The 11,098-nt window shown below is 50.3% G+C and overlaps 1 protein-coding gene across 2 annotated transcripts; it reads right to left on the reverse strand.

Moving 5' to 3' along the window:
- Positions 1-243: 243 nt before the first annotated feature.
- On the reverse strand, positions 244-11,098 carry LOC149434022 (hyaluronidase-2-like). Of its 2 annotated transcripts, none has more exons than XM_089664205.1 (4): positions 10,650-11,098; positions 8,917-9,879; positions 3,898-3,987; positions 244-1,187 (listed from the first exon to the last, which is right to left on the reverse strand). In XM_089664205.1, exons 2-4 carry the CDS (start codon positions 9,844-9,846, stop codon positions 774-776), a joined length of 1,434 nt encoding a protein of 477 aa, XP_089520331.1. In that variant the 5' UTR covers positions 9,847-9,879; positions 10,650-11,098; the 3' UTR covers positions 244-773. The 2 variants fall into 2 exon arrangements, with proteins under 2 accessions (XP_089520331.1, XP_089520332.1); XM_089664206.1 differs by lacking the exon at positions 10,650-11,098 and adding an exon at positions 10,360-10,595.

Genomic DNA, 11,098 nt, shown 5'->3' on the forward strand with positions numbered 1-11,098 from the left:
ATAGCACACTTGAAATTAACTCTGGACCTTTTATCTGCTCATTGTAATTAGGATAATGAGGGAATAACACACACCTGGCCACGGAACAGCTGAGAAGCCAATTGTCCCATTACTTTTGGTCCCTTAACAAGTGGGAGGCACATATGCAAACTTGTAATTCCTACACCGTTCACCTGATTTGGATGTAAATACCTTCAAATTAAAGCTGACAGTCTGCAGTTAAAGCACATCTTGTTCGTTTCATTTCAAATCCATTGTGGTGGTGTATAGAGCCAAAAATGTTAGAATTGTGTCCATGTCCCAATATTTATGGACCTGACTGTATCCTTCTTGCAAAGCTCAGAGAAATTGTAGGGCTCATAAGGACAACATAGAGACACACAACCAAAATGGGGCACAATGTAAATCTCGGGGCACCATGAATGGCAGAGTGGTACATTCCCTGAGCATCTTGCCACTGTTAACCCTTGAGTTACCAATTCAGGGCAGAAAGGACTAACAAGGAAGCTACAGCACCCTCCCGAATCCCTGGGCTCAGCAAGAGAATTGTATTGCACAGTTCTAGGATTGGTGGGCTCCAAGGTGACCTGCTTGACCCCGTACCTAACACTGTATAGTGGGAGGTGTAGACCTACAGGTAGGGAAACACGGAGTCGTTTTTTTTTAAAGGATGGAGAGTTCAGGAAAAACAAAGTCCACACTGTCATGGAAAGTGATTGGCTCCCCCATAGTTGGGGTCCCCAGCAGCAGCTATAAAAAAACTGTCCTGGTCTTCAAGGAAAAATCCAGAAGTAAGCCATGAGTAACCACACCAGTACATGGCCTGTGGGGGGTGCTGCAGCAGCCACAGGGTTCAGGGTGGAGGATGGTGGAATGTTGCAAGAGGTTCCACCCCAGCCTATGTAACATTGACACTGAAACTGTGAACGCAGATTAGTGATGTCACCTTCTGACAGATGGCCGTGTGCCCACATAGGAACGGAGGAATTGAACCCTGGAAGTGACCGAACGATGACGAAGTTGGCGGGATTGAGGTGCAGGTAGGCGTCAGTGACATTTTCAAGGCGCAGGCAACGTCCGTTCCCACCACAGAGCGCCTGACTGCAGAGAGAGGCCGTGGTGGTGACATTCACAATGTATGGACCCAAAACTTCATCCACATACGACTTAAGCGTCTGGCAGGTCTCCTGAGGGGAGGGGATCCAAATGAGAGATTTCAGAGACCCTAAAATGTCACATTTTGGTGAAAAGTCTATCTGCACATTTACTGCACATTGGACACAAATGAAGATATTAGAAGTTGTGATAGCAAAAAAGGCACCTCTCCTGGGTCACTCCCATCACCTACCTAGATGTACCCAATTGGGTTGGGTGTTGGCGAGGGGTTATAGTAGTTTGGTGGTTACGGGTGGAGGAGGGGTTAGGGGAGTTGGTTGGTTATGAGTGGAGGAGGGGTTATAGGAGTTGGGTGGTTAGGAGTGGAGGAGGGGTTATAAGAGTTTGGTGGTTAGGGATGAAGGGGGGGGGGTTACAGGAGTTTGGTGGTCAGGGGAGTAGGAGGGGTTATAGGAGTTTGGTGGTCAGGGGAGTAGGAGGGGTTATAGGAGTTGGGTGGTTAGGGGAGTAGGAGGGGTTATAGGAGTTTGGTGGTTAGGGGAGTAGGAGGGGCTATAGGAGTTTGGTGGTTAGGGATGAAGGGGGGGGTTATAGGAGTTTGGTGGTCAGGGGAGTAGGAGGGGTTATAGGAGTTTGGTGGTCAGGGGAGTAGGAGGGGCTATAGGAGTTTGGTGGTCAGGGGAGTAGGAGGGGCTATAGGAGTTTGGTGGTTAGGTGTGTAGGATGGGTATAGCACCTGAGAGGTTAAGCGTGGACAAGGAGTTTTAGGAGTTGATTGCTTAGGTGTAGAGGGGGGTTAAAGAAATTAGGTGATTAGGGGTGGAGGAGGCGTTATAGGAGTTGGATGGCTGAGAGTGGAGGAGGGGTTAGGAGACTTAGGTGTTTGGGAGTGGAGAAGGAGTTATAGGAGTTGGGTGGTTGGGAGTGAGAAGGGGTTATCAGAATTTGGTGATTGGGGTTGGAAGATGGGTTATAGGTGGTGGCTAGGTGTGGAGGAGGGGTTATAGTAGTTGGGTGGCTAGGTGTGGAGGAGGGGTTATAGGAGTTGGGTGGCTAGGTGTGGAGGAGGGGTTATAGGAGTTGGGTGGCTAGGTGTGGAGGAGGGGTTATAGGAGTTAGGTGATTAGGGGTGGAGTAGGGGTTGTAGGAGTTTGGTGGTTGAAAGTGGAGGAGGGGTTATGGATGTTTGTGTGGTTGGGAATGGAGGAGGGTTTTTTGGAAGTAGGGTGGTTAGGGATAGAGAAGGGGTTATAGAAGCTGATTTGTTTGGTGTGGAGGAGGGGTTATAGAAGTTAGGTGATTAGGGGTGGAGGAGGGGTTGTGGCATTTGGGTGGTTGGGAGTGGAGGAGGGGTTATGGAGGTTTGTGTGGTTGGGAATGGAGGAGGGTTTTTAGGAGTTGAGTAGTTAGGGGTTAAAGGAGCTGATTAGTTAGGGGTGGAGATGGAGTTGTGGAAGTTGGGTGGTTGGGAGTGGAGGAGGGTTTTCAGGAGTTGAGTAGTTAGGTGTGGAGGAGGGGATATAGGAGTTAGGTGATTAGGGGTAGAGGAGGGGTTAAAGGAGCTGATTGGTTAGGTGTGGAGGAGGGGTTATAGGAGTTGGGTGGTTAGGTGTGGAGGAGGGGTTATAGGAGTTGATTGGTTAGGTGTGGAGGAGGGGTTATAGGAGTTGATTGGTTAGGTGTGGAGGAGGGGTTATAGGAGTTGGGTGGTTAGGTGTGGAGGAGGGGTTATAGAAGTTGATTGGTTAGGTGTGGAGGAGGGGTTAAAGGAGCTGATTGGTTAGGTGTGGAGGAGGGGTTATAGGAGTTGAGTGGTTAGGGGTGGAGGAGGGGTTATAGGAGTTGGGTGGTTAGGTGTGGAGGAGGGGTTATAGGAGTTGATTGGTTAGGTGTGGAGGAGGGGTTATAGGAGTTGGGTGGTTAGGTGTGGAGGAGGGGTTATAGGAGTTGATTGGTTAGGTGTGGAGGAGGGGTTATAGGAGTTGGGTGGTTAGGGGTGGAGGAGGGGTTAAAGGAGCTGATTGGTTAGGTGTGGAGGGGGGCTATAGACATTAGGTGATTAGGGGTGGAGGAGGAGTTGTGAGAGTTGGGTGGTTGAGAGTGGAGGGGGGTTAAGGGAGTTAGATGGTTAGGGATTTTAGTAGTGGCAGAGGTTAGCTGGGGGGGTAATGAGGATAGTGGGTCTTGGGTAGCAGATGTAATGGGGGTGTACATATTAGCAGCAGGTGGAGTTGTATCAAGAAGTGGTCAGTTTGGAGTCCGGCTCAGAGGTCGGGTTCATACCTGGCACTCCCCACATATGGAAACCTTTAGATTGTAAGCTCCAAGGATCAGGGCCCTCGATCCCCTCATGTTTTGCATTGTATTGGTATTGTTCTGTCACATGTTCTGTCCCCCTCTGTAACGTACAGCGCTGAGCCAACTATTGGCGCTTTATAAATACTCTATAATAATAATAATAATAATTTTGTTTTTATTTTGATGATTGATACAGAAATCAGCGCAGGGGAGACGGAACGCCATGGACTGAGAGAGAAGGCGGAGCTCTGTATCAGAACACACTATACGGGTCATGCAGGGGTGGACTGACCATTTGGAAACCTGGGCACTGCCCGAGGGCCCGGGGTCAGTAGGGGGCCCCATGAGATGCCCCTGGTACCTTTTTCATAGGCTTTTTTGAGTGTGGGCAAGGACACAGGGGCCCCATGATCTCCTATTGCCCGGGGGCCCCATGAGTTGTCAGTCCGCCCCTGCGGTCATGGTATTATCAGAAACACTCACCTTGTCCGAGGCGTAGTCAGAATCGCCCCAAAATATCATCCCAGCCACCCCCTGCGCTGCGCTCTCTCCGATGGTGGAGATGAGATCCATCTGAAGGGCCGAAATACAACAGTAATCATTAAAATACACAAATTTAAAACCAAAAGGATTATAGAAGCAGCCGAGACTGTCGTCATAAACATGAGGAGCTCGGGATCCAGAGCAGCACAGAATGACACAACTCTTAGGTATAATCCTGGTTCTGTATACCCGCTGTACCCATTATGAAGGGTTCCCACCATCCCTGCACTAAGTTCCCAGGGCTCCCCTCCACCATGTGTATTATGAGGGGTTCCCACCATCCCTGTGCTGAGTTCCCGGGTCTGTACACCCGCTGTGCCCATTATGAGGGCTTCCCACCATCCCTGTGCTGAGTTCCCGGGTCTGTATACCCGCTGTGCCCATTATGAGGGCTTCCCACCATCCCTGTGCTGAGTTCCCTGGTCTGTATACCCGCTGTACCCATTATGAGGGGTTCCCACCATCCCTGTGCTGAGTTCCTGGGTCTGTACACAGGCTGTGCCCATTATGAGGGGTTCCCACCATCCCTGTGCTGAGTTCCTGCATCTGTACACAGGCTGTGCCCATTATGAAGGGTTCCCACCATCCCTGTGCTGAGTTCCTGGGTCTGTACACCCGCTGTACCCATTATGAGGGGTTCCCACCATCCCTGTGCTGAGTTCCTGCGTCTGTACACAGGCTGTGCCCATTATGAAGGGTTCCCACCATCCCTGTGCTGAGTTCCCAGGTCTGTACACAGGCTGTGCCCATTATGAAGGGTTCCCACCATCCCTGTGCTGAGTTCCTGGGTCTTACACCTGCTGTGCCCATTATGAAGGGTTCTCCTTTCCTTGTAATGATGATACTGATGGGTCAGATTTAACACAAGAACGGGTCCAGAGTAGGAGTTTCTGTAACCCCCAAAACCTTTGAAAGCTTATTGTACCCTTAAAAAAACTGCCAAAAACACTTTATTTTCAAATTTTGCTGAACTGTTTTGCCAAAATTTCAGGAAAGTTCTAAAAATAAAATATAAATAAAATAAAAATAGGTTATCTGATATTGCACATAGCAGCCCCCTTACCTCCTCTTTGGTGGTCCCCCACCAGGGCTGTCCGCTCCTATTCCTTCCTGGTGACTCCTTAGCCAGCCATGTGCTATGAGGGCACCCGTATGTGCGCACTCCCGAGCCGGGTTGTGTGCGCCCATAGACACACACAGCACCGGTAAGCCCCACCCCCTTCTCAATCCACACAGGAGTGACTGACAGCAGCAAAAGCCACTTTGACGGATGTCAGTGATGTCCCCCGCAGCTGCTATAGAACAGTGTGCTTCTGTTTTTGCAGACCTGCGTAGATCCATAGAGACAAGCTGCAGATGTGGAGGCTGCATTCATTTCCCTTGTTTTCAGGATTTGTTTTCTTTATTTTCACCTGATGATCCTGCCAATAACACACTTCCTGTCCTATGATGTCAGCTCCCATCCACTATACCAGGGGTCTCCAAACATTACAAACAAAGGGCCAGTTTATGGACTTTAGGGGGGTTGGACGTTGGTATGAATGGGAGGAAAGTGCCCCATCATTGGTGTCAGTGGGAGGAATAGTTCCCCATCATTGGTGTCAGTGGGGGGAATAGTGCCCCATCATTGGTATCAGTGGGGGGAATAGTGCCCCATCATTGGTGTCAGTGGGAGGAATAGTGCCCCATCATTGGTGTCAGTGGGAGGAGTAGCGCCCCATCATTGGTGTCAGTGGGAGGAATAGTGCCCCATCATTGGTATCAGTGGGGGGAATAGTGCCCCATCATTGGTATCAGTGGGAGGAATAGTGCCCCATCATTGGTGTCAGTGGGAGGAATAGTGCCCCATCATTGGTGTCAGAGGGAGGAATAGTGCCCCATCATTGGTGTCAGTGGGAGGAATAGTGCCCCATCATTGGTATCAGTGGGAGGAATAGTGCCCCATCATTGGTGTCAGTGGGAGGAATAGTGCCCCATCATTGGTGTCAGTGGGAGGAGTAGCGCCCCATCATTGGTGTCAGTGGGAGGAATAGTGCCCCATCATTGGTGTCAGTAGGAGGAATAGTGCCCCATCATTGGTGTCAGTGGGAGGAATAGTGCCCCATCATTGGTATCAGTGGGAGGAATAGTGCTCCATCATTGGTATCAGTGGGAGGAATAGTGCCCCATCATTGGTGTCAGTGGGAGGAATAGTGCCCCATCATTGGTGTCAGTGGGGGAGGAATAGTGCCCCATCATTGGTGTCAGTAGGAGGAATAGTGCCCCATCATTGGTATCAGTGGGAGGAATAGTGCCCCATCATTGGTGTCAGTGGAAGGAATAGTGCCCCATCATTGGTATCAGTGGGGGGAATAGTGCCCCATCATTGGTGTCAGTGGGAGGAATAGTGCCCCATCATTGGTGTCAGTGGGAGGAATAGTGCCCCATCATTGGTGTTGGGGAGGAATAGTGCCCCATCATTGTTGTCAGTAGGAGGAATAGTGCCCCATCATTGGTGTCAGTAGAAGGAATAGTGCCCCATCATTGGTATCAGTGGGAGGAATAGTGCCCCATCATTGGTGTCAGTAGGAGGAATAGTGCCCCATCATTGGTATCAGTGGGAGGAATAGTGCCCCATCATTGGTGTCAGTGGGAGGAATAGTGCCCCATCATTGGTGTCAGTGGGAGGAATAGTGCCCCATCATTGGTGTCAGTGGGAGGAATAGTGCCCCATCATTGGTGTCAGTAGGAGGAATAGTGCCCCATCATTGGTGTCAGTGGGAGGAATAGTGCCCCATCATTGGTGTCAGTGGGAGGAATAGTGCCCCATCATTGGTGTCAGTGGGAGGAATAGTGCCCCATCATTGGTGTCAGTGGGAGGAATAGTGCCCCATCATTGGTGTCAGTGGGAGGAATAGTGCCCCATCATTGGTGTCAGTGGGAGGAATAGTGCCCCATCATTGGTATCAGTGGAAGGAATAGTGCCCCATCATTGGTGTCAGTGGGAGGAATAGTGCCCCATCATTGGTATCAGTGGGAGGAATAGTGCCCCATCATTGGTATCAGTGGAAGGAATAGTGCCCCATCATTGGTATCAGTGGGAGGAATAGTGTCCCATCATTGGTGTCAGTGGGGGGAATAGTGCCCCATCATTGGTGTCAGTGGGAGGAATAGTGCCCCATCATTGGTGTCAGTGGGAGGAATAGTGCCCCATCATTGGTATCAGTGGGAGGAATAGTGCCCCATCATTGGTGTCAGTGGGAGGAATAGTGCCCCATCATTGGTGTTGGGGAGGAATAGTGCCCCATCATTGGTGTCAGTGGGAGGAATAATGTCCCATCATTGGTGTCAGTGAAATGAACAGTGCCCCATCAATGGTGTCAGTGCCCCATCATTGGTGTCAGTGGGAGGAATAGTGTCCCATCATTGGTATCAGTAGGAGGAATAGTGCCCCATCATTGGTGTCAGTGGGAGAAATAGTGCCCCATCATTGGTGTCAGTGGGAAGAATAGTGCCCCATCATTGGTGTCAGTAGGAGGAATAGTGCCCCATCATTGGTGTCAGTGGGAGGAATAATGTCCCATCATTGGTGTCAGTGAAATGAACAGTGCCCCATCAATGGTGTCAGTGCCCCATCATTGGTGTCAGTGGGAGGAATAGTGCCCCATCATTGATGCAAGTGGGTGGAATAGTGCCTCATCATTGGTGTCAGTGAAATGAACAGTGCCCCATCAATGGTGTCAGTGCCCCATCATTGGTGTCAGTGTGATGAATAGTGCCCCATCATTGGTATCAGTAGGAAGAATAGTGCCCCATCATTGGTGTCAGTGAGAGGAACAATGTCCCATCATTGGTGTCAGTGGGAGGAACAGTGCCCCACAGGGGTGGACTGACAACTCATGGGGCCCCCGGGCAATAGCGGATCATGGGGCCCCTGTGTCCTTGCCCACCCTCAAACCACACCCAAAAAAGCCTATGAAAGGTACCAGGGGCATCTCATGGAGAAATAGTGCCCCATCATTGGTGTCAGTGGGAGGAATAGTGCCTCATCATTGGTGTCAATGGATTGAATAGTGCCCCATTATTGGTGTCAGGGAGAGGATATGTGCCCCATCATTGGTGTCACTGAGAGGAACTGTGCCCCATCATTGGTTTTGGGAGGAACAGTGCCCTATCATTGGTGTCACTGAGAGGAATTGTGCCCCATCATTGGTGTCAATGGAATGAATAGTGCCCCATTATTGGTGTCACTGAGAGGAATTGTGCCCCATCATTGGTTTTGGGAGGAATAATGCCCAAATCGTTGCTGTCAATTGGAGATATAGTGTCTTGTATCAGTGAGAGGGTCGGTTAAGGACAAGCAAAAGGCTGCTTCTGCCCCCCCAGGCCCCAGTTTAGAGATCACTGTATCATACTGTACATATAAAGAAGGTCCCGTAGTCTCCTGGGACAGGACTACAGAAAAGCTTGCCCTCTCCCAGGGGCGGACTGACAACCCATGGGGCCCCCGGGCAATAGGGGATCATGGGGCCCCTGTGTCCTCGCCCACACCCAAAAAAGCCTATGAAAAAGCCAGTGAAAGGTACCAGGGACATCTCATGGGGCCCCCTACTGACCCCGGGCCTTCGGGCAGTGACCGAGTGTTTGAATGGTCAGTCCACCCCTCTCCTCTGCTCTCTCCTCATCTCCATGTATTCTGTAGTCCATAGAGAGAACTGGTAACAATGTAACTGATAGCAGTCAGCACAGGCAGAGAGCGCAGCAATTTATCAGCCCACAAGATTTCTGGCAGGATCAACAGGTGTGTTTTTTTGCATTTTTCGATCAGCTGCTGAACAGACCAAGCGGGAACAACTAAGACAAGTTCATTGTCGGGGTTGACGTACCCTTAAAGGGGACCTGTCATTAATTGTCATACATGTCTTTTTATAATAACTTGAGATATTTATATTTTTTTTCCTATCGTGCTGTTCATCTCACCTGGGAGAGAAGGTCGAGGATTGCCTTGTAGGTGGGTCTTGTGTACACGTAGACGGGGAGCAGGTAGCCCGTGTGTTGAAGAGCGATCCTCATGGCCTCTTTCACCCGGTGATACACAAATTTGCGCCCATTCATGGAAGACTGGAGCGGGGGTTCCAGGTAGACGGATGGATAAAGGGCGTCACTCTCCTCCCACAGCCACCATAGCAGGTCATTTCGTGACATCTCCACCTCGGGGCACTTTCCAGTATAATCGTCCCAGTTCTTCAGGTAGTCGTGGTTGTAGCAATCCGGGAACAGGTAATACCCCCAGAGCTGGCGGGGTCGATACTTATTGGCCTGCCGGAGTGTTTCCACCATTAACTCACGGGCTGAGCTTTCAAATTCAGCCTTAGCTTCGTCGTTCACATCATCGGCCGCCCAGTTGGGATGACGAGAGGCCACCAGCTTCCGCGAGGCTTGCCTGTATATATCCTTCGCATTCCAGTTCCGTAGCCAAGTTGGAAGCCAGTCCTCCCAGTCGATGATCGCCAATCCGTCTTTATTGGTGAATGGTAGGTATGTGTTGAGTCCATCCACCATCTTGAGTAGGTGGTCTTGGAGGCTGGCGTTCTGGGGCACACCTCCATTGATGGATACGTTAAGCTGGTCATAGTAAGGGTAGAGCCCCAGTCGCTCCTTGTAGAAGATGGTGGGGTTCTGGTCTACCAAATCTTCACTGGGCGAGGCACTCAGATCGAAGAGTCGCAGGTCAAAGGACACATTGAAACGTATTGAGCAACTATGGGTGGGAGCTGCCCAGGCCACCATGAAGGGACGATCCATAAATAAAGGTGGGGGGGTGGGCTTGTATTTCCCGGTGATGGATGATTGGCCATGAGCAGCCAGGATAGACAACAGGACACAGGGGAGGCCAACGGGGAACATCATGCTGAGAAAATTGGGAACCAAGTTTGAAAAGTCCTACAGAGGAGGAAAAAGGAAAATGATGATCAACAACGGCCTATTACCATCCCAACCCCCCCAAGGAAGGTCCCTTCAACCTTTCCCTCCACCCAAACTTTACATTCACCCCAATATTAACCAATAAAACAGCCATAAAATCTAAAGCCCTAAAACCCAACGGAACATTCAACATCCTGAAACCATTTTTGCAGTCAAATGTGAGAACCCCTCTGTCTGTGTGGTTGTCGTGTGTTCCCATTCACAATCCATATTGAAAATTAAAAAAAAAAAGTGAACAAAAAAAATTACCTTTCAGAAGTTTCTAAGGGGAAATTGTCAAGGCTGATTCTGAGAATTTATGGGCAGGTTTGGCTTCTGGGGCACAACCAGCAATAAAAGGCTTCTAATTCTTCTCTCCTCCATCCAAAACTAAAATCTGATCGGCCGTACGTACACTTTAACCCCAGACTAGGTTTACCCTTTAAAAGCCGGGCTTACCTGACCCCACCAGGAGTCTCGGCTCACCCTACGCCGGGATCAGGTCTCTCCACCTGGGTGGTAGCCTCATATCTGCTACGATTGTCTTCTCTCAGGACGTTGATATGTTGTAGCGCAATGACGTCAGAAGAATCGGGATTGTGCAACAATGCATTTCCCAGAAATGTTACAATGACTAAGAGTTCAATCAAGTTCTAATGAGAACCCGACTCACCGTCATCGCTTGTCCTCATTTGATCGGACACCTTTCCCAATCCTGGATCCCCCCATTCCCTCCGCCTCCAATGTACCTGAAAAATCAGGAGCTCCTCTCGTTGGGGCCCATCGGCCTCTGAATCTTCGCATGCAGGACTGACCGCATACCAGCAATGGGACTACCTGTCAGGCTGCATACCTGGACCTCGCCGTTTCCTAGTCCTCATGGTAGGCAGCCACGCCCTCCCCGTACAAAGAGAGAAGAGGACGCTCTGCTGATCTGTTCTTCAAGGTGTGCTTTCCTGGCTGATGTCATCTCTGACCTTTTCAGTGTTGTGTCATGAGGAAGTAGAGCGTAAGCTCCTGTGATCGGTCCCCGACAGATCGGCTGGGTCGTCCTCTAGATGTCGTACCTGGACCAGGTAATTGAGGAAATGGCAAGTTGTAAAGCGCCGTGCAAACTGTTAAATGTCAAGTAAGCATGACTGGATCTAGGGGGGTGCTGGGGTGGGCTATGCCTCCCCAGATTTTAGTTGTGCCCCCC

This window comes from Staurois parvus, unplaced genomic scaffold (genome assembly GCF_062004578.1).
Source record: "Staurois parvus isolate SC_StPar_1 unplaced genomic scaffold, SC_StPar_1.0 ptg001855l, whole genome shotgun sequence".
Taxonomy (NCBI): Eukaryota; Metazoa; Chordata; class Amphibia; order Anura; family Ranidae; genus Staurois; species Staurois parvus.

Bases quoted from the DNA above. Each gene is read 5' to 3' on its own strand.
- LOC149434022 (XM_089664205.1), bottom strand. From the start codon at position 9,846: ATGATGTTCCCCGTTGGCCTCCCCTGTGTCCTGTTGTCTATCCTGGCT. The intron at 3,988-8,916 runs GTGAGATGAACA...TCGGCCCTTCAG, and splicing joins TCCTCGACCTTCTCTCCCAG to ATGGATCTCATCTCCACCAT. The intron at 1,188-3,897 runs GTGAGTGTTTCT...CCCTCCCCTCAG, and splicing joins CTGACTACGCCTCGGACAAG to GAGACCTGCCAGACGCTTAA.